This window comes from Mytilus californianus, unplaced genomic scaffold, assembly GCF_021869535.1.
Source record: "Mytilus californianus isolate M0D057914Y unplaced genomic scaffold, xbMytCali1.0.p SCAF_11, whole genome shotgun sequence".
NCBI classification, from domain to species: domain Eukaryota; kingdom Metazoa; phylum Mollusca; class Bivalvia; order Mytilida; family Mytilidae; genus Mytilus; species Mytilus californianus.
In genome coordinates, this window is record NW_026262593.1 from 30,827,081 (window position 1) to 30,851,560 (window position 24,480).

The following is a 24,480-nucleotide window of genomic DNA, read 5'->3' on the forward strand; positions in this document are numbered from 1 at the left end:
CACATCCCCATATTGTCATTGGAGAAATTAAATAAGTGTAACAAAAAAAAATTGTATAAAAAAAAATATTGAATAACAATTTCCTGTCAATATGCACATCTACATAGTATGTCCTTCTTATCTACAAAATTTCATGAAATTCTGTTGTGTGGTTTCAGAAGAGTGGAGATGACAAACTGTTGCAGAAGTAAATTGAAGCAAATAAGTTCAATGGCGTAACTCCTAGAAAAAAAATAAATCGTAATTTCCTGTCGATATGCACATCTACGTAGTATGTTCTTATTATCTTAAAAGGTTTCATGAAATTCTGTTGTGTAGTTTCAGAGGAGTGGAGATGACAAACTGTTGAAGTAGTACATTAAAGTAAATAAGTTCAAAGGGGCGTAACTCCTAGAAAAAAAATTGAATCGTAATTTCCTGTCTATATGCACATCTACATAGTATGTCCTTATTATCTAAAAAGGTTTCATGAAATTCTGTTGTGTGGTTTCAGAGAAGTTGCGATGACAAACTGTTGCAGTAGTACATTGAAGCAAATAAGTTCAAAGGGGCGTAACTCCTAGAAAAAAATTGAATCGTAATTTCCTGTCGATATGCATAACTACATAATATGTCCTTTTTATCTAAAAAGGTTTCGTGAATTTCTGTTGTGTGGTTTGAGAGGAGTTGTGATGACAAGAAACAGGACTGACGGACGGACGGACGGACAAACTGACGGGTCAAAAACATTATACCCTCTGCAACTCGTTGCGTGGGGTATAATGATACACTTCAAAGTAGACAACACATTTAGACAAACACAGGAATAAGCCATTTGAGACCCTCATAAGAAGTCAAGGTCTTTAAAAACATCCCTGTAGTAGAAGAACTAAGGCACAGACAAATATTGGTATATACTGTACAATACAATGAGTAAGATAATAAGGATTTACCAAGCCAATATGTCCATGATTATATTTTGTAGGTTTAGCAATCACTTAAATCTTAAAATGTGTTGAATAAATACTCCAATATATGGCTTAAGGGCTCAGCTATATGTAAGACAATGTGCTACTACATTAATTCACTGCAGAATCAATCAACTTGGCAAAAGGAAATAACATTTTTTGTCTTTATGGGTTGCTGTCTTGTTCATGTTTACCAAACTTCTCATTCATAACTGACCTTTCTGCAAACAAAGTTGTCGATGTGGTTCTGTCGTGACCAGTAATCTATCTAATAACCTATGATGACAAACTGTTCTCCACACCACAGCTGCCTTCCTAAAAAATAATTATGAAACATTTATGACAATGCTAACTGCTAGACTTTCTATCCTTAAACATTTTCTATATACTGTAAATTCAGAAATTATTGCGAGGTTTTTATTAATGCGAATAATGCGAGTGGATGAAGATCACAATAATAAGAACTCCTATTCTGATATCTGATACTTATATCTGTATGCAGATTTACCTGAAATTGCAATAATTAATTTCGCATTTTGGTCCATTCTTCAAAAATCGCAATAATAAATGCACGCAATAATTTCTGAATTTACAGTATGTGAAAGCAGTTATAACAAGAACACTTTAGGGATTGCTGCAGTAATAAATGAAATCTCATTACAAAGTGTTGTTGTTATAACTACTTTCACAATTTGAGTTTTTATCGTAACAACCCTGCATAAACGAGGTATTCACTTTAGGGGTTCTTATGTATTGAAGATTTACCAGGCGGTGGTTCCCTCTCTTTAGTAATTTTTTAGAAAATTTTTTATCATTCTCAAATACATATATTTTCTATGATGTTTTGTACTGGTTGGTGATCTCAATACATGTGTGCTATGAAAAGGATAATATGTAACTGTTCTATCGAGTATCTTAAAAAAATTACATTTGACTCAAACTTTTATGTGTTTTTTTTTTAACTTTTATTTGATCTTTAGAAGTATAGAATTCAATGTGTAGATGAAGACTTTATGCTTTTTAAAGATAATAAGTTATCTAATCATTGCCTCCCCTCCCCCCTCTCCAAGTAGTTTTGAGTCAAGGCTGTGTGATTATCTCTTAAAATTTACAATCCAACAGGAAAACTTTTCTTTTTTTCAACTTTCCCTCAGCTAAACTGGCTTACTTAAACATAACCAATGCTGAAAAAGTGATGAATATTCACTTAAGTTGCCCTGACAAAAATTTAGCATACTTGAATGAGAAAAAAAGAAAGTGAATTAAGAATTGTTTTTGAATGACATATTTTGTGCATTTCGATTTTGTACATCACATCCTAATTTCTTTTTAGATGACCTTGAATGTTTGAGAGAGTCTGGAACTCATTCTTAAAACATTGCTTAACCAAAAAATACTATTTACCTAGCACATGTATTGGACCAGAAACTTTTAGCTCTGTGTAAGTCCAGTTTATCTTCAAATCTTTTCTTCCAAATTGACAGGTATTTAACTTGGACAGCCTCATTCATTCTGTGTACAAATACTCTCTTGAAGGCTCTGGTGGTATAAAATATCAAAATCAAAATCTTGCTTTATGTATAATACATTTTTTGTTTATAATATGTATATATTTATACACCCCTTTTTAAACCTGAAAATCATATACAAATACATGAGCTTTGTCAGAGTAAATCTCATTTATGGCTGATGACTACGTTGACCTCTAAATGTATTTTGGTTTTGTGTTTTGTGTTTTGTGTTTCATGTTGTCATTGATGTTTATCCCATTAATCACTTTATTCCTACTGTTCTAATATATATTTCCAATTATTTTCTTAAAATTGCTTATGCAAAAGCAAGAAATTTTAAACACAGACTTACCCCAATAGAAATATGAGTGACATTACAGAAATTAACATATCGTGTTGTCTTTTATTTCAGACTGAATTTCTAGATCATTCCTAGTTTCAATTTTCTGTTGGGAAACATTAACAAAAAATTCGTAAGGGTTCCGCGGAACCCAGTGTCTCGCCTACTTTTTGCTGTTAATCACAGGCTCAACAAAAATGAGGAAAAAAATTAATAAAAATATTCCTCTCTATACTATCTTTTGATTGTAAGTAGCTTCTGTCCAAGTTTGGTAAAAATCCAGGATAGTTTATGAATCTAATAAATGTTTTAAAAACTTAAACTGCAGACTGTATGTAATGTTAACTGGAAGAAAAACTAAGTCCATTTATAAGTAAAATACGGAAAAAATGGAACAAAATTTCCTTCTAGATACTAGCTTATAATCATAAACAAGCTTCTGTCTAAGTTTGGTACAAATCCAGGATAGTTTAAGAAAGTTGTTAAAATTTTAAAAACTTTAACCACAGAGTGAATGTAATGTTAACTGGCAGAAAAACTAAGTCCATTTATAAGTAAAATACGGAAAAAATGGAATTTTTTTTTTACAAAATTTACTTTTGAATATTATCTTATGATCATAAACAAGCTTCTGTCCAAGTTTGGTAGAAATCCAGGATAGTTTAAGAAAGTTATTAAAATTTCAAAAACTTTAACCACAGAGTGAATATAATGTTTCCTGGCAGAAAAACTAAGTCCATTTATAAGTAAAATACTGAAAAAATGGAATTTTTTTTTTACAAAATTTACTTTTGAATATTATCTTATGATCATAAACAAGCTTCTGTCCAAGTTTGGTAGAAATCCAGGATAGTTTAAGAAAGTTATTAAAATTTCAAAAACTTTAACCACAGAGTGAATATTTGTGGACGCCGCCGACGACGACGACGCCGATGCCGACGGAATGTAGGATCGCTATGTCTCGCTTTTTCGACAAAAGTCGAAGGCTCGACAATAAAAAAAGAATGTGTCTGAGGACACGAATGCCCCCACTCAAGCTTGCTTTATAAACAAAATGGGACGGACAGAAAGACGGAAGGTCAAGGGTAACACTTAATGCCCCCTTTGCCTTGCGGCGGGGGCATAATTATTATCATGTTGAATATAGTATGTTCATATCATTATACATCATCGATTCATTTGTTTTCAAAGAAAACCATTTTCTTCAGAAAAACTTTTTCAGAAGAGATTTAATTTTCGTGATTAGAGCTATTTTCCTAATGCTTGTAGTTTAAAAGTTTGGTTGGCTTGCTTGTTTTGTTTGTATAAATGTTTGCTCAAGCATTGTTATTAAGATTGACATCTGCAATCAATAGATAGGCGGGGCTTCAGCTTGTATACATTATACTTAAATGTTATTAGATGTTAAGAATAATGCAGGGTATAATGTATACAAGCTGAAGCCCCGCCTATCTATTGATTGCAGATGTCAATCTTAATTACAAAGGTTGAGCAAACATTTATACAAACAAAGCAAGCAAGCCAACCAAACCTATAAACTACAAGCATTAGGAAAATAGCTCTAATAATTTGTTTCTATTAATGTATACTGAATACAATTACTCCAAAATAGGTTGTTGGAAAATGTCCAGGGTATATAGTCATGTGGTGCTGATCATTTTTTAATTCAACAATTTGAACCTAACTCCTATAGTTTTTAGTCAAAAGCCAAGAACTGTGAAGAGTTGAAAAAAAATCCACATTTCAGGGGCAATACCTCCAACACAGGTTGTGTCTTATTCTGAAATTTTCTAGGTAGGCGAATCTTGGCATGTTGACTTTTCCTAATCTGCCAGTTTTTCTGTAATTAATTATATAAGCCATACATTGCAGTTTGACAAATTTAATAAATAAAAGGAGAATGTGTCTGAGGACACGAATGCCCCCACTCAAGCTTTGCAATGAAAATGGGACGAACGGAAAGACGGAGGTCAAGGGTAACACTTAATGCCCTTGTCGCCTACGACGGGGGCATAAAAGGACCTATAGATAATGCAGACCCAATATGGTGTCAATCCATTGAGGGGTTGTAGAGAAGAATTTTGAAGAAAACTATGGATGACATATGGACCATGGACCAAAAATATATAACCTACAGACTGAGGCAAACTGATGACAACAGCTCAGATAGCCCTTTGCATTGGGCCAGGAGAGCTAATAAATAAAAAAAAAATAAAACAAATTGAAATGTGCATCAAACAAATCAAATCATGTGCTAAAAATGCATGCTGCTGAAATAAACGTGGAATTAAAAAACACTAAACTGTATCAGCATGGAAATAAAAAATTATGATGGAAGATTTGTGGGAAATTAAACAAAATTGTGCTGTTAGAAAACCTAAGTGATTTAGAGGATGATTTGAAAGACAGGTTCAAAATTAAATGAAAGACAATTAAAATCTTTAGAAGTCGAGTTTAAATCAGATTTTTACCTCTTTCTCTCTTTCCTCGTTCTGATGAAATTTATAATTTTTAAATAATTGTTGACAAGTTAAATTTCCTATCTTATCCATTAAAATTGTTTGAGTATAAGAATTGACAGGATATATAATAGTCAAATATTTTGTTCTGTTATTGGAAGAATATTGCAGAGAAGACATAGAAAATAAAGATATTTCCAATGGGGGAAAACAAATTCTAATTTACAAGCTATTGTTTAAACATACAATAGTAGAATACAGTTTTACTCATTAAGAAGATATTGCAAGAAGACTTTAAAACAATAACGAAATTTGGTACAATACGTTGTAAAGAATAAATTATTTTCAGTATGAGACACTGTAAGGTATTTTCTTTTGATGAACACAAGTATGTTTATTCATTTATGTTGAAATTTTCATTATATCATAAATATGAGAAAGTAAGATTATTAAGTATATTACCTGATCATTTTACGATGACTAGTATGCTCATGCCAAGCTTCAATAACTTGTCTGACAAGTGCCCTCTGTATAAACACCTCAGCACCATGTCGTCTTCTCTTCAGTCTAGCGACATTATCTTTCCACATCTGGAATGTCTCCTGTAGAATGTCGTGACGGATTTTACCTTCGATCTCTATCCTCTCCCGAACATTTGTCACCCACTGTATCTTCCATATTTTCCAAGCATTTCTGGAGGGGAAAAAGATTTACTTTAATTCACAGGCTTGAAAAATCATGTGAAATCATAAATTATTAGAAAATTCATCAGTGGCTCATTTCACAAAAAATCTTACGAGAATAAATACTCATGAATAAGTACCGGTAATAAACATTTCAGTATAAATTAAGATGAATTTTCGTCCTTAAATCTTTGTAAAATAGCCCCTGTTGCATATCCTTTCTTCATTTTAGCTTGAGATTTTAAAAATTTGTTTGATCACTGTCTGATTGATGTAAATCCATTCCCTCCTCTTATCATAATATAAATTATCTTTCTTATTGTTTGTTTCTTTATTATGTAAGCTTGACTCACATTCTGCATGTGCCTGTCCCAAGTCAGGAGCTTGTAATTTAGTGGTTGTCTTTTGTTGCTGTATATCATACTTGTTTTTCTTTTATTGTATTGTTCATAAAACAGGCTGTTAGTTTTCTTGTTTTTTATTGTTCTACATTTGTCATTTCGGGGCCTTTTATAGCTTGCCATGTGCTGTGGGTTTTGCTTATTATTTAAGATGGTACAGTGACTTATAGTTGCCAACTGCTGCCTCATGTGGTCTCTTGTGGAGAGTTTTCTCATTGGCACTCATACCACATCTTCTCATTTTAATACTAAGTTAAAAACTCCTTTCATACTTAATATTTCAATCCAGTTTTTTAAATTACCGTTTTATAAGGCAGACATTTTTCATGTTATCCAAAAGCGTTTTTTTCTCATAAAAACAAGCAACTCATTAGAAATAAAAATCAATAATAAAACAATTTGCTGCTATATTAGTAAATATTCTACTAAAATCTATAAGAATAAGGGAATGAGGTATCATTGCCGATGAGACAACTATCCACCAGAGTCCAAATGATGTGGATGTAAGCAACTATAGGTCACTGTCAGCCTTCAACAATGAGCAAAATCCTTAATGTATAATATTTATATTTATGTTTATTTATGCTTATATTCTAAATCCATTGCTCTCTCAGATGACAGTTTTTATGTGAAGCCTGTTCTAACAGTCTTAAAACATTTGAATCTCTTATCTGACTATCTATTTTGTGAAAAGCTGTTTTTCAAGACAGCCTAAGCTACATACTTTTTGCTAGTCTGTAATACCTATCAAACCTCTTACCTGACAAGTTTTTTGTGTGAAGCTTTCTGAGCTCTCTGTGTAAGCAGGTGCTCCCTCCATTGTATAAAGGAGCTCTGTAGAGTAGTTATGGTCCAGTGCTCTATGCTGACTAACATATCTCTATGTCTCTCCTGCTTGAGGATCTGTGTCACATGGAGCCAGGCTGTCAATACCTGATGTAACGTTCCAGTCCTATAATCAAATATTAGCAGTATTTGTAAACAAATAATAATTTTGATCACTGATTGAGGTAGTTAAGCCATTCAATTTATTGTCAAATCTATCAATATAAATCTGTATACGTGATATATTTTTTTTCTAGTAATAAAAGAGGCTCATGAAAGCCTTTATCGTTCAAATGGAAATTCTATTCCTTAGTTGCCCAAGACTAGAGAAGATCTGTTTCAAGAAGTAAGCTTCAAATTGTTTGGTTTTCATCAATTTTCTAAATATTCAAATTGTTTTTGCCATAACTTTTCAGAAGCAAAAAGAATTTTGAAAATTGCATCCAAGATTTCATTTTATCATAACCACATATGTTCACTTGCTGAAGACTTCCATACATCATTCCTGTCATGTTTATTTAAAATTGTTAAAAAGATATTTCAGTGAAAAAGATGAAATTGTAATTTTCCTTAAGATTTCAATGGAAGCTGGTGGCACCAGTACAATATGTTTGCATCATAATTAAATAGAAATTGTCTGTGTGGGTTTCAATCATCAGTCCCTGAAAGTCTCAAATTAGTTTTAAAAAACATTTTTGAAAATTACTTGGCAATAAGAAATAAAAGACTGCCTCTCGTTGGCAATTTTTTCATTCAATCAAAACCTGTCTTGAGTGGGCAGCCCATTCTATACAATCAGACAAGTTTAATTTTCCTTTAATTAACTGTATAAAAATGTTATTGCCTCACAATATGTTTTGCCATGTAGATGTTTATGAAATGGGCAAGAATACAAAACATATATAAAATGTGATGTCAAAAACTTCAAAAGTGAAAAAAATAAACCCATAGAAAGGTTGTTACTGTTTTATATTATTTGTTATCAATTTAGTTCGAAAATTTCCTGCAAAACAAATCTTTGATTGAAGTTTTTACTAAGAGTTATATTTGTTACAATATTACTTACACTATCACTTACAGCATAAGAGTGAAGTCTCATTATAGTTGTATGTAACAACTAACTGTGATCTGAGTGACATAATTTTGGTATAATAACCTTGAAAATTCATCAAAGATACCAGTCTTATAATTTTCTATGCCAGACGTGTGTTTGGTCTACAAAAGACTAATCAGTGACGCTCAAATAAAAAAAGTTAAGAGGCCAAATAAAGTACAAAGTTGAAGAGCACTGAGAGCCAAATATTCCGAACAGTTTTGTGAAATACAGCTAAGACAATCAGAACCATTATAATGATTGCTATGAAGAATGTGCCTTAAACAGGGTTATAATCTTTACCTATGATGTTCTCTGGCCACCCTATGTTTGTGGTATACAGTGTTTATATCAGTTATAATCTTTACCTATGATGTTCTCTGGCCACCCTATGTTTGTGGTATACAACAGTTACTGTTTTAAATGTCTGTTTTACCAGCTTTCTGTTATGTTGTCTCCTGTAATACCATTTGTACATTATTATATTTAAACACATCTTTACTTTGGTAAAATGCAGGAATTATGTCTCTTTTCAATAAACAGGAAACTGATGTTAAAGTATTGATTCTTTTTAATTGCTAAAGGTTAAATACAATTGATATAAATTCAGCATAATTTGTCATATGTGTACCCTATTTCCTTTGTTTTTCTACATGGTTACTTGAGTAACTAGCTAATTTGGAATGCTTTGAAAGAATTAAAGTGTTCACAGTGTTAGGGGTAGATTTTTTCTTTTTATTTTATATTTCCTCTTTTGTTTTATTGGTTTTTTGTCTGTTTTTTGTTTGGAGAAGAGTGTCAAGGCGCAAGACCAATATAAAAGAGAAAGGAGATCTAAAATTCTATGAGCAAACGTTATGGGGAAATAAAATAATTTTAAATTTTCTTCAAAATCTGCAATTGTCCTTTTTTACTGGATGTATTAAAATAAATTCCTATAAATTTAAGAAATATGATATGCAATAACAACAAGCACCTAAGAGATAAAAGAAAAAGAAAAGATATCTGTTCAAATCTCTAACAGACTGAAAATATTCAAATCTTAAATGACGACAGAAGTATTCTAAATTGTTTGTAAAATTCCTCTGAAGAAAGCAAATGTAAGCAATCCTAAAGTTTGTTCCTGTGTTTCACGCTCTGATCACCTAACAAAACTAAGTACAAAGCAGCTTATATCAAAATACTGATTATGATTGAATTTAAGAATAATTGAACATGAGAAAATAAATACCAAATCTTTATATACTTCTTATTGTTTGGTCTTTAAATTCTTACAATGATAGTTGATACTTATAAGAAATAATCCTATATACATGTTCTATTTGTTTTTTTTTTTGTTTTTTTTACAAACAGCAGTATTTTCTAAATTAAATATAGTTTTCAATAGTAAGAACATTAAAAAAATATTCAATGATATAGGCTACAAAAATTACATATATTTCTTGAGTATGCATCTACATACATATATAAATATATTTATTTATCATATTATTTAATAATTCCAATGCATGGTAGTAAAGAAAAATGTTTTGGCAGATGGTTTTTATCTAATAAAAGAAATTCAGATAAATATTATTTTATTTTGATTAAGCTTAAACTTGAGTTCATATAAAAAACATATTAGGTAAAACTCTTCATATATGCATATATTAATCTCTGTTAAAATTGCAACATATATATCATTAATCACAATCCCGTAACCTTTTCTTAAATCAAAACCACCCCAAAACCAAATATTTCACATATTCATTGCAACCCCTACCATAATATATTTCTAAGAAAACTCCATATCCAGGAATAACTACAACAAAATAAATTTCTCATAACAAACTGCCATGCAAAACTGTGAACAATTTTAATGATAAATGAACCTTAAGTTTTGGAAGTCATTTTTAACTATGCTATGGAAACAATACACAAGGTGGTATGTCAAACATAAACGCTTCCTTTCTCTCAACCATGCATTTTTCACTTTTAATGATTTTATGAGTTTTCCTAAAAACAAAAAGTTTTAATGTCAGTAATCCACCTCTTCAGGCTAAATGGGGGTTAACATATTAAAGTTAAATCATAATAGACCTGAAAACTTAAATAAGATTTGGGCAAAAAAATACAAAAAAAAATAAAAAAATTAATAAAAATCTTTTTTTACAGATGCCCTGCCTTCAAAAACTAGGAGAAAAATCTTAACACAGGGACCTATATATTGTTCAACAGCATTGTACCATGCAAGAAGAATGTAGTGATGTGATATCATTGAGTCACTCAATAATCAAATGTAGGTAAAAGAAATGCAAATATTGTTGTACAGCTGTTGTACTACACAAGATGACTTCTGGAAGACCATAAGTAATTTACCATAGATTTCTAAGAAACTGACTGTAATGCAATAATTTACCAAGTAAGGACCAATGCAATAATTTACCAAGTAAGGACCACAATTTGGACAAGCAATAGAAGATCTATATGCCATGCTGCTTGGCAATTGCAGGGCAAAAAAATCTCTGATAGCTATTAAATGTATTTAAAATACCATTAAAAAGGTATATGGATCAAGTAATATAAGATGCATAGAAGAAGCATACTATATATTCATTGAATTGAATTACTTAACAATTATGAAGAACAAATAACAATAAATGTAAAATCAACCAAAATAAAAAGAGAGCAACCTCCTACAAAAAAAAAGGAGAAAACTTTATATCAATTCACATTTTTTATGAGCGAAGTATTATTGTGCATCCATTCACTTTTTCAAATGATGTTTTGACTGAAAAGTAATTGAGCAAGATAAAGACAGAGGATAATAGATTTCCATGGTAGTACTGTTATGATCAGTGTAACATTGACATGCCGAAAACTTACACAAAATGTTTCCTGGAAAAGATGGTATACATTTTAATTCAAATTATCATCTACAGAACTTATGAAAAAAATTGAATATCTAAATTCTTTGATAGTTGTTAAATCACTTTCTTACTGTAAGGATATAGATAAAGAACAAAGATTTTTGGCTGAATAAAACCTTATACATTATACTTTCTTTCATCATTCAAATGTTCACAAAAAAGCATGAAAACATAATTGCCCAAATATTAAAACTAAATCATAAGAATAAAGTAAGGACCTAACCGGTGCCCCCCCCCCCCCCCCCCCCCCCCCCATAAAATTAAACATCAGGGAAACCACAGTTTGGTTACAGAAATAATATTGTAATAATGCAAAAGAGAAACATTTTGATATTTGTGCGATAGTATATGTTTACTTAGCTTACATAGCAATCTCCATTTTAGATTTCTTCTCTTTAGACAATGATGTAAACTGTTTCCAATATTCTACTGCTTGGTGTAATAAACAGGACCTGAAATAAAAATACTTATTTTAAAATGCCTTTATATACATCATTATTAAAGGAACAGTTTTCACTTGTGATGGTCTCTATTTATGAGTAAAAGAAAAATGTTTCAACAGTTGTCAAATTTTATGAAAAGCTACATGCTTGAATATCACATTTTTTTTAATTGGCAAAGGAGCAGTATTTGATAAGAAGCAATTTTAATTATCATAACATGTACACTTATTATAGACAAATTAGAAATTTAATGTTTGATCAGGAGTTGGTAAAGAACAGTTTTAACAAAGTATTCAAATATGATAAATAACCAACATATTCAAGTAAAACCAAATACTGTAAACATTAATATTTTCCTTGGTTGTTATTTTTTGTGATTTCAATGACCTTTCTTGGTGGGTTTAAATTGCCTATCAAAAGTAAGTTTGTACTTAACATCAATATTGTTGCTTTCTATTGCTTATTTGTTAGCTCTTGCTTTTTCTCTTATTTTGAAATAAGCAAAAATATCTACTGTTACAGTATGATGCTTCTTTATGACAACTTCTTACCAGTAGTGATTACTGTAAACCATTTAATTTTAGCGTATACTTTATTTTGCATTTAGCCCTTTCTAGCCCACTTGGCAGCGATTGAATTTTGTGATTTTCAAATTAACTTGATGTAGTTAGGATCCAAGTTTCACATATTCGGGACAATCTTAACTTGCATTATTTTTCTACTTGTGAAAGTAACAAAAATAAATCGCACATGAAAATAAGTTTGTTTACAGTATATGGATAGAATATAAAACCGATAAGCCTGGTTTTATTAACAGGAAGAAGATCTAGATTTTATCTGTGGTTTTTGGTCTTGGAGAATATAGACCTTATCGCTATTTGGGAATCTGTGACGCCTGACCCAAGAATCTGCGACACTTGAACTATTGACGTCACACAACAATCATTTTTGTTTGTGGTTCATAACAAACCTGAAGTAATGGTCTGCTGCATTCTCTTTTAGTCTCATCTGGAATCGACAGCTCCATTGATATAATGATTGATGCAGTAACTTTTTGTCCAAAGCACTTCTTAATCTCTTCACCCTGTATTAAACAATAGAAACAATGAGGTGGTGTTTGATTAAAAGTTGTTTAGATACAAGCACTTCTCTCAGCTATATAATGATTTTGGATTACCACTACCTAATGGCAGCTTTTATAAAAAAATTCTAGAAAATTTTAATATATTTAATAATGATGATAGGTAGGCAAAACTGCTATTCATTGTATGCATTTAAAAAAGCAAACTATCACTAGAAGAAAACTGAAAATATGGACACAGCGCTTCGTAAGGCACTTATTAAACAACTTCTGGTGGAAATAAAAAAAAGTGACAGGTATAAAGTCAGGACTTTGACATCAATATTAAATAATATTAAAATTTCTGAAATATTTATTAAACTGTTACCACATAGATATGTCTCACCTTTTTGTTATTTTGATAATAAAATGCAAATGTTGAAATTAAACTAGCAATACTTTAACATGCAAGTTATGCAAAATATTCATAGTCAATAGACCATGACTGAGGAAGCAGGGCCAAATAATCTCCATGGAAATGAGATGTGACAATGCACCTCATACCTATGTCTCTCTTTTTGACTCTGTCAAGGCGAGACAACAAAAATCATACTTTATGAATATTTTTTTAGAAAGAGATAAAGGCACTCTATAAAAATAGCTCAAAAAGTATGCTGATGGAACCTTAATTTTAAACCAAGTTTTCAAACTTTCCTACTATAGTCCTACTTTATGTGATTTTGTCATTTGTTTAATGAAATAAACAAGTACAGATTCATCAATGTTAAAAAGCTATTTTCTGGAATGTAAGAAGTACTTTAAAAAACTATGTTCCTTTTAAATTCAGTTCATATAAGACAGAAAATTATTCTGAATACTTTTTAGTTATGATTGTAAACAAATTAGCCATATCATATATAAATTTTTCTATTCATGTATACAATCATGGAATTAAATTCATAATATACCCCTGGTGATTTCAAATTCAAAAACCTTTTAACCATTAAATTGTGCATAAATAGGTTCCTTTTTCTACCTGTCAATATTCTAACATTGTATAGGACTTGTAATTTTAGGAGAAATATTTTCCTTTTCAAAAATATTAATTTGAAAACAGTCGAAATTTTATGCTTAAACAAGTAATTGATGTCAAAACTTAGAGAAACTTGAGATTTATGCACATATACTTATGTTTTAAGTAATTTCTTATTGTCAGGTGAAATTGGGGCCTCTGTGGCCAAGTAAGTAGTCAAACTACTCTATCACTAGCCTATAAAGTATAAACACTGAGGTTGTGAGTTTGAATCCCGTAGTGGCAGGTGCGTTTGACTCAAATCTTAATTGACAAGAATTGTCATTTTTCTACTGAGGGTTAGTGGTTTTCTCCAGGCACTCCAGCTTCATCAGCCAAAAAAAATGACCACCACAATAGTGTTGAAAGTGGCGTTAAACACCAATCAATCAATCAATCAATTCATTGGCTTCTTACATCTCTTTGCATAGAAAAGATTTTATCTTAAAATTAATGCTGTGATATAGATGTCTTGAACATATTTCATCATATATGAGTGTCTGAAAAAAAATGCTGGAAACCTTAAACCATTATCAGCATCCGAAATATGATTAATTTTTCATATCTCATTTCTGACCTTGTTGTTAGATAATTATCACATGGTTGCTATAGAATGAGATATTCCCATCTCATCCAAACCCCCTGGATCATACAGCATAAATGCACATTTTTTCAATTAAATATTTAAATGATTTCTAATCAATTTGAAAGTTAACAGGTTGAAAAAAATCAAACACAAGAATACATGACTGGAGACTCTCAAAGCACCTTAGGAAAGATGTCCATTCACCTCAGACTAGGACATAGCTTGTTATAGACTTGAAATCTTTCTGTCAGGTGCCTGATATATCCTGGTCTTGCACTCTGGTTGGTGTTAGATTCTTAATATTTCATATGGATTAAACCCATTTCAATTGTTCCCTAAATATTACTGAATTCTTTTTAATTTTACAAAGCAGTACACATGAGTTATTCCAGATTTAAAAAAATAATCATTCATGCAAGGTATAAAATAAAAACATGCCTTTTACCATATCATAATAAGTGTATTAACCATAAAAGCACACAATGTTATATAAAACAATCATTTCCTTTTCCCATATGATTTTTCCATTTTAACCAAGGGGCACCAACAAAGGATATACTTACAATGAAAGTTCCATGCTATATCTATTATCCTTTCTAAAATTGTTAAATTAGTGATACACATACAATGAATTATTTTAAAAGAAAGAAAATAAACAAGAGTGCACATGCTGAAATGTCTCGCCTGCTTTACTGACCACAACTGATTTTATGTTGAAAGTCTAAGTATCAAATAAACTCAACATTATCAATGATCCATGACAATGAGGTCATGGTCAGATAAACCCTGCCTGACAGACATGTACACTTTTCAATCATTTCATACACCAAATATAGTTGACATATTGCTTATTGTATCCAAAAAAAACAAGACAAAAATAGGAAAACTTACCATTGACCATTTAAAAATCATGAAGGTCATGGTCAGATGATACATGTCAGACAGATATGTACACCTTACAATCATTCCATCCACCAAATATAGTTGATTTATAAAGTATCTAAGAAATAGACTTAACCAGGAAAACATAATATGGACCAATGAACCATGGACCAATGCAGTCACTGAACCATGAAAACAAGGTCAAGGACAAAGAGTATATGACATACAGAAACTTAATAACATATTAAGGCATCTGTATGAAAGGTATAAAGCATCCAGGTCTTCAACAAAAATATAATATCAAGAATTTTAAAGTGAGATGTCACTGCTCACAGACCATTTAAAGACCTGTCTTATTTTATCAATAAATCTGTACAGATGGTTTGTTCAACAACATCTGTTACAGAAAAAATTCTTATAAAATGCATTGAACCCTGCACTTAAAGTCTCAGAAAGAACTTTCCCTTAAAAAATATATAAATACCACAGAACACTACTAACTATAGAAAAGCATGACTTTGGAAGAATTGAAGAATTCTACTGGCTTTTTTTCTTAATTTTAGGGAACAGATAGTTGCTCTTATCATATCTTCTCCTCAAGACCTTCCAAATTTATTGTTTCTCAAAACAGCAAATGAAAAAGTTATCTCCTAAAATATCTTTTTTTAACTTATTATAGACTAACCATCACAATCTGATATATATTTTTTTCATATTGAATATTTGAAGAGGTATATATTTACTGTAAGTAAACCTAAACCATTTTAATGAGTATTTTAAAAGTCTATAAATCATTTCAGATCAGATGGAACCTTATTTCTAAATCTTTAAGATTAGGTATAATTACATACTTTTGAATTTTAAACCTACTGGAAAATAATTATATGCATCTAATTGTATGATTGACTCAACAATGTTTTAACAAGAAAGCATTAAAATAAAGTAAAATATGTTGGGTCTATTAATTTATTAACAAATATTTAGATAAACCACACAAGGTCCAATTAAATTCAGATTTGTAGTTCAAATAATTTCAGCTATGTCAAAAATCAGGATAAAGTTTATCTATATGTGATTATGTTTCAATATGGTGTAAGAATTTAGAAAAAAATACACATTTTAAATTCCATTCCAATAAAGAAGCAATCTAATGAATAAATAATTCACATCCAATTCCATGATCCTTTATCATCAAACTTTCTGTAAGAATGTTCTTTGATAACTGAAATTCTCTATTTTGGCCTAAAGTTAGAATAAATTATTTTGTGAAAAATATTCCATAGCCTGATATTCAGAACAGCTGTTGTTTAAAAGTATGTGTACAGCACGTCAATTAATAGTTTGTAGGAATACAAATGTCATATGAAGAATATTAAGAATTTAAATAAATAATTTTTTATAGGTTTTATGCTTTAGATCAAATAATGGATATTTTGAGATCATCTTTATACTGGCTTGGTTACAGATTGACAGACACTATAACAATAAAAATAATGTTACCCATAAAGCAAAACAGAAGCCTCGGTTGATGAAATAGATGGGTTCCACTCCTAACAGTCCCTTCTAGAAGGTGTCAAATAACATTTGTTGATAGGATTAAATGAACCAATTTTTTTAAGAATAAAAATAAGAAAAGTTCTTCTCCTGACAATGACCTTCTAGGAAAAAGGAGGGGGGAATTTTTTTAAACTGCAAAACATATAACCAATACTACAAAATAAGACTTACATTGAACCCCATCTTTACATAAAAGTACAAGGGCCTTTTAAGTACATGAGAGAGAAAGCTAAAATGGTCTGTCAAGCATGAAAAATATGTATCTTTATGAAGACTGTTAGTAGTTATTAGATAATTTAAGCAATATTGATGGTTAAAATTGATTTTTAAATATTAGTAATAAATAAAGAAAATTAAAATCACATATCACTGCAATACTTTTATGTCATAAAATACTCAAATGTCAATAATTATGACGAAGTTATATAAGGCCATTAAAAGTAACACAATAAAATACAAAAAAATGTGAATATTTGAAGAATGTGCAGGTAGACCTACTTTTGTGATTCTGACGTAAATACACGCCATCTTGCAAATGACATCTCAAGTCTCATCTTTATGTTTGCTTCAGCTTTGGCCTTCCACTGAAATCATAAATATTTTTTCAATAAAATGAGGGGGAAAACTGCATTTATTATGCTTTAAACTCTGGAAACAATCATTTTAAAACAAATTTATAGATTTATGGCTTTAGTAACAACCTCTGTGACGTTAGCTAGCTCTTTGGAAATTATCTTGATAAAGGAAATTTGTGAATCTTTCAACAAGTATGAAAATTTCGAAAATTCCTAAAAAAAATTTAATTTAAAGCAGAAAAAAAGACATGAATATGTATAGAAGATGCAATTTTGTATATAATAAAACATATCCAAATGATTGATTTAGGACAAATGTAAGAGTCAGGAGTCATTTTTACCAAAAAAATTTAAATAAATCACAAAGCATATCAAGTATAGCTATCCTGCCAAAAAATCCAGAAAAGTATATAAATATTTGTTAATAGGGAGTAGGCAATGCAAAAAAAAGTAATGGACAATTCAATGTAACATGTAATTAATTTATGTTAATAGGCTAGTGTAAAAATAGCTCCATAGGGCTTACAACTACCTACTTCTTTTGAACAGAAATGATTCTATTCAGAATAAGAAAACTGTGCGGAACAAAAAGTGATCTTTATCCTCTAGGAATGGTTATTATTTGTTTAAATAAAATTATTTTTTCCAAAGTTCTCTTCACTTGGAGAGTATCCTCTAACCTAATCAAGCTCACCTTAATAAATGTGGCATTGATGAGAGCACCTCTTGCTCTAGATTGTAAAATTTCTATCTGTATCCTAGACCTACTAATGGCCCATTTGAAAGCATTCATTCCTTTCCTTAGAGTATGTTGTTTGTGGAGAGTGTAGGCAGCTCTCTCTCCAGCATGGGAAATCCATCTGCGTCTCCATTTTTTTAGCATCCGTTTTAAAAGGTGCTCTCTATTGAAAATTTCTGCCCTGTAAAAGGTTATATGAGTTGTTTAATTCACAGGTGAATAGCATTCAAGATCTGGTGTATCTATTAAAGCTAGATACATCAAATTAAATGCAATCAAAGCACTTTTCTTGATTAATGTTTATTGCTGTCTCATTGACCTATACAGTTTTTGTCACACCTGTAACAAATGACATGGGGCATGATGTATAACTGTTGCTTTCTTGTGTGCTTGTCAATGAAAGTTTTGTCATCAACACCTGAGGTTAAATTTCCTGATCAGGTCTAATTCAGAATAAGTCCTTATAATAAAGGTCTAATAATGTATAGTTTATTGTTGCATTAGAATCTAAGAATATGATTTTTATTCTGTATGTTTTGGTTTTCCCCTTAAATCAAGTGTAGAGACTTCAGAATCTTAACATCATTTTCTACTCTCTGTGTTTATTTATAAATAATTACTGATGACAGATATATATTTGTTGCACTAGCAGCTATTCTTAATGGTTTAATCTCAAAAGGTATGGCACAGTCCTTTAGATTTTAATTTTGAGTGAATCTCACAACGTAAGTTTATGTTAACAGTCAAACCACAATACAGTTAGTATGGTAATAAGTTGCTTGCCTCTTGTCAAATATTCAATAAAACAGATCTATACAATTAATTTATAGATATGCTCAAAGAAAAGACATCAATAATTATATAGTTTTATCTGATTTTGATTTTTTTAATCTGATTTTCAGACTTAGTTGATTGTTTTCAAAATATCCGAAGTCCAATTAGGCAAGTATTCAACAAAGGAGAGAGATCACCTAAAAGCTTGATACTTTTGTGACAGCCCATCTACAATCTACAGTAATTTATTTGTAAGGTTTATTCATAATACTTTTTATGTTGCCTTTATTTGTATTTATATTTTTGCCTGATCATGATGCCTTTGTGGCACAATAGCATAATACTTTTGGTAAATTAATTATTATATTTTAAATGGCTTAATCATGATTTTTTTGTTACATACTCATAATAACTTTCTTACATAATTATTCATAATAATTTTTGTTACATAATTATTCATAATTTTTGTTACATAATTATTCATAATTTTTGTTACATAATTATTCATAATTTTTGTTACATAATTATTCATAAAAACTTTTTTTACATATTAAAAATAATTTTTGTTACATATTCAAAATAATTTTTGTTACATATTCATAATATTTTTTGCACCTAATCATAATAATTTTGAGTTTATCATTGGTGTTTTGTAGCAAATCATAATCCATTTGAATCAGAACCCAGTTTTCGTGTAACTTACTTTAGATGTTTTTATTAATGCTAAAAATGTGTCGGTATCAGGTCGCGATAATAAAATCTTGCATTCATACTTTCTGTAGTAATTTTCCGTTACAAAATTTTTGCAATCACATTAATTAGATATTGCATTTTAACCAGTAATCAGTAATTACCAATAATAAATGCATGCATGAATTTCTGAATTTACAATGATTTTAATATTTAAATTTGTGAGCTAATAGCAACATTTGTGTGGCTAAATCATGATTTTCTGTCTAACTGATCTACAACATTACCTCTGTAAACAGACACCATAGTTTGCTGTCTCTAACAACTGAGCATGTTCAACAGAATTAACATTCTCTAGGCTGACCCCTTGACCCTTCAATGCAGAACTTCTCACATTCTCCAACCATCTTCTAAAACATTTAGCCTACAGAACAATAAGATAAATCTGTAAGACTTCGCTACATGTAAATGACAAAAGTAATCCCCTTGTCCTAATTATTTAGGTTACACCAAATTATCTTTGGATTTTTAAGACAAATGTAGGTAAACATGTGAGCTTAGATAATGTCATCTATGAGTGCATATTACAGCCCTAACTTGACATATTTATGAAGTTGTTCAAATTCATATGAAATTGACATTATTTTGCTTAATATATTTTTTTGCATAACAATCCTACCCAGTATGAGAGCTTTCTATAAAACAGTCTTAGAGGACTTGAGTTCAACAGGTGTTAATGTTGTTATACTAAAATAAATGGTCATGTCAATCGGTCTCTGAGTATTGATGTGTATCAGGTGGATGGAGAGCCTCAACATATCCCCTTCAGTGCAATGTGCAGGGGGATAAAAAACAATTGAACTTGTATGGCATATTTGCTATTCTTTGGCAGCTTACCTTTAATATCAGCTCTTCCCTGGTTGTTGTGTCTACATTGTACAGTTTCCGTAGTAACTCTACAGCCAGGATAGTTGAGGACTGGGAACCAGAAGATTTATTAGAACCATCGATACTAATACCATCTGACAGCCTGAAATAAAATCAAAACAAATTGTACACAACAATAAAATAAACAGATAATTAAGCAATTACAATAATTTAGACAACAGATTGCTCAGTTATTGTTTACAGGATTTTATAAGCAATACTTTGGATTCATTCATTTTGTGGGTACTAATATTAGTATATTAAAGAAAAATTGCATTTATATGGATATTTGATTTTGTGGTTGTGCCAAATTTAAAGCTTGAAATATTGAATAGACAAGTGTGTATTATTGGAGACTGTATGTAACGCCCTCTGGATTTTTAGTTAGTTATTTTTGTGGTTGGGTTTCTGTCTCATTGATGATCATTCACACATATGTCAAGTATGTTACTATTTATAATCATCAATATCAGAAAAGTATATTCAGAACAGTAAAAAGCAAATGAACTTGAAGTTCCTTCCACATTGATTACAATGAACAGACCAAACATAATGAATATAATTGTAAATTATATTGGCAACTCTAAGATGAGTTGGTTAATTGCATTCACACAATTATTTTGAAAATGACAAGACAGCCTTGAACCTGATGGGGTCTTATTCTGAAGTAGCCAGCACATAATGCTTTCAACCATATACATGATATAGTACTGCCTCTTAAGGCCCCTAAATTCAAATGATTCAATTGCTGAACACAGAAGTTATATATCAGATACTTTCCTAAAAGTTTTGTTGACAAATTGAATACAGAAAATACATTTATTAGGTGAAAAATGTACATCCGATACTTTTCTTTTAATACTAATCATGCTTATAATGCAAATACACACTATTAAAATTCTCCCAAGGTCATTGCTTTCCACATTTAATATTAACTATGTTTAAATTTTCCACAATTTAAACCACTGAAAGTTTGTTTGCTTTACTATTTTTAAAATACATGTACCACATGTAATATCTAATCACAAAACTAAATATGTATAACCAAATATTTATAAACATAAATTGACACTTCAGTTATCCCATAATATTTCCTTTCATTTTTTTAGCAAAATTACAAGACCATGGCATAAGAAAATTCATGAAAATCAAGTAGGAAAATTGTAGTTAAGTATTTGTTTGGTGTTAAGTTTATATTTTCTATCTATTAAGTCAGGTTAAGTTAGACACAGGGAACCCCAGGTAAGATTTCTTCAATGAATGGATTTCAAACAGGCTATATATAACATTTTGGGAGCTTTTAATATTGGTTGGAAATATTCTCCCTGTGCCTGTTAATGGCTTTAATGAGCCCTAGATAGTATCATACAGGTGCTTGAAGTATCTACTTTGGCTGTGTATTAAGATTGAGAGTACTGAATAAAACATTTGGAAGAATTTTCCAGTTGTTTCTTTAATAAGCATGATAAGCAACATGCAACCTTTTCATATATAGTTTGGAAATAATTTGAATATACCGGAACACCTACCTGCCATCATTATCAGAAAGGGGAAGTAATCCATTGGGCATCTGTCCTAGACGTTGGATTTTCTCCCTTTGAATCTCCTCAGATATTCCATGGCCACTATTTTGTAAATGCTTGGGGATTTTGATGTCAATAACTCCAGTAGGAAGTCCAAACAATTCCTCAACTTTTGATTTTAATCTCTTTTCTTGAGAATCAGAAAACTTTGACTTATGACTAGAAGAATCATCACTTTTGATTTTTTTACCATGTGGAAAATTTTCTTTGAGAGAAGAATCAGAACTTTCAAATTCATCTTCCAATTTTTTCCTAGCTTTAGATTTAGTTTTCCTTTCCTCAGATGAATATCTTGACTTTGATTTTTCTCTCTGATTGTATCTCTGCTTTTCAGATTTAGGGGGTTCTCTTAAATCATCAAGTGTCATAACACCTGGATCACATTGTTTTAAATCATTATCAAAAGTGTGTTTTGATTTATGTGATTTTTCACTACTTTTTCTAGATGTTCTTTGCTTCAGATTGCTCTGAGCTACATGACTAGAATCCTTATCATTTTTTCTGTCATTTTTCTTTTTCTCTTTATTCAAATGCTTGCCCCTATGATTTTCACCATCATAACTTGTTCCGTCCCATAAAGGATCAAAATGAGGCACATTACTCTGAATGAACTTTGAACTCCTTTGACTAGAACTCAAAGGGTTATCAAAAGAAGCACCATTTTCAAGTAAAGGAGCATAACATTTTGGACAAGTCAAATTTCCTTGCCGACTGGAATAGGACATATTTTGAATACAGTTATGGCATCTGCTATGATCTGGGCAATTCCTACATAATAAATTACTATGGCAATTTTGGCACTTTGGAGAGGATTCATAATTATGAATATATATACAAGTAGTAGCTTTATCACGTTCTGGCACTTGGTCCAAATCCTTAAACTTTGAATCTAATCCATTTGAGGTTAATTTCTGATTGTCTTTCCCACTCAAAACAAATTCCATATTGTCTTGCACTAATTTTGTTTTGGGTGAAGGATCTTTTTTCCTATTTATTTTATTACCAACACTTGTTAACAGACCAGAGTATTTTTCTAAATGTTGCATAGCTTCATAATTTTGATAAGACATTTTAGCTAATTCTTCATCTACTTGTTTTTTTGTTACATTTCCATCTTCTTGTCTTTCCTGTAGATTCCTCTTCTTTTTACTATTTCTAGCATCTACACCAAGTAATCTGGGACTAACAAAATCTGCATCACCATTTATTTCATCATTTTGGTAATCATTTTGACCTTGAGGTCTTTTTAAAATTGACCTCAAAGCTGCAATTTTGTCAGTAAAATCCAACCCTGTTTCATCTTCATCATCCGTGAATTGTAACTTTTTCCGCACAAAGTCCTCATTTTCAAATTCTGCTTCCATTAATCTCCTTTGTTCTACATCGTAACGATATATTCTATTTTCAAGTCGACGTATTCCATGACTTAATTTACTGACTGGATCCCTGTCCTTCCTGTGTGAAATGTATGTTTTCCCTCCATCAAGACGTTTCTTTAAATCAGGAAACGGGTATCTTCTGTCATCATTATACATTTTCCTATCTTAATAGTTTAAACTACATTTTTCTGTTGACTGTTATCATGTTTTTCTCTTATTTTCATGACATAAAGGAATTCTCTTTTCATTAGCACCATAGTTTCCTGCAAAAAAAAATCAAAAAAAATCAATGTCTTAATATAAACTCCTCTTTAATCAAGATTAACACTTTGTACTGAAAGATGTCTTATTTTTTATCTGCATGTTTTTCAACAATGTTTGTGCCATTTTTCAATTCTGTAGGGCAAATTATCACTTTTTTACTTAAGAATAATAGTTGTCATTGTCACAGCAAAAGCACATAAGAGTTTTTTAAAATGTTGAAAATGAAAATCTGGATGACAAGGTCTCTAGGATATTTGCCACTTTACAGAAGGTACAAAAACAATATGAATACTGTCCTTCACAAAAGAGTATTATATAAAATGCTACAAAAACCAAATTTTTTCCTATAAACAGTCAATCAATCAATTCAACTCACAAATGATGTTTCATGACATCAACAATGTTAAAGAACATTTCCTTCATAAGATGCAACACTATTTCTGAATTTGTCCATTGGTCTGACCTTACCATATAATATATAAAACTTATGAAACAAAGTAAAGAAATCCAAACTTTTATTATCTCATTCCTGGGCCTATAATAATTCAACTTAAATTTCTCTAAGCACACATATGTTTTATGTTCACTATGATTTTGAATTGCACAAATCAGCACTTGAAACAAATGTGTCAAAAGTTCCGTTAAGAATGCCAATTTTGTTTTAAACACCTTTTGAGACTTTGTGTACCTGTTGTCCTTATCTTAACCAAATACTTCAAATCTTTTACCTGCCACGGTTCCTAACCGACAAGTATAAAAAGTAATATACAAGGATTAGAAT

The 24,480-nt window shown here is 30.5% G+C and overlaps 1 protein-coding gene across 3 annotated transcripts in view; it reads right to left on the reverse strand.

Moving 5' to 3' along the window:
- The window catches only part of LOC127719884 (uncharacterized), an 82,864-nt gene that overhangs the window by 25,740 nt on the left and 32,644 nt on the right, over window positions 1-24,480 (reverse strand). For 2 of the 3 annotated variants that reach the window (XM_052226234.1, XM_052226236.1), the window contains 13 exons: window positions 22,003-23,698; window positions 20,444-20,576; window positions 19,834-19,970; window positions 18,038-18,263; window positions 17,267-17,352; window positions 14,893-14,925; window positions 12,582-12,695; window positions 11,534-11,620; window positions 8,628-8,717; window positions 7,102-7,293; window positions 5,720-5,950; window positions 2,352-2,486; window positions 1,165-1,262 (listed from right to left, as the gene is read on the reverse strand). In XM_052226234.1, the coding sequence (XP_052082194.1) occupies window positions 1,165-1,262; window positions 2,352-2,486; window positions 5,720-5,950; window positions 7,102-7,293; window positions 8,628-8,717; window positions 11,534-11,620; window positions 12,582-12,695; window positions 14,893-14,925; window positions 17,267-17,352; window positions 18,038-18,263; window positions 19,834-19,970; window positions 20,444-20,576; window positions 22,003-23,591 (3,151 nt within the window). In that variant the 5' untranslated portion in view covers window positions 23,592-23,698. The remainder of the gene's footprint in view (window positions 1-1,164; window positions 1,263-2,351; window positions 2,487-5,719; window positions 5,951-7,101; window positions 7,294-8,627; window positions 8,718-11,533; window positions 11,621-12,581; window positions 12,696-14,892; window positions 14,926-17,266; window positions 17,353-18,037; window positions 18,264-19,833; window positions 19,971-20,443; window positions 20,577-22,002; window positions 23,699-24,480) is intronic. The other variant, XM_052226237.1, reaches the window with a different exon arrangement.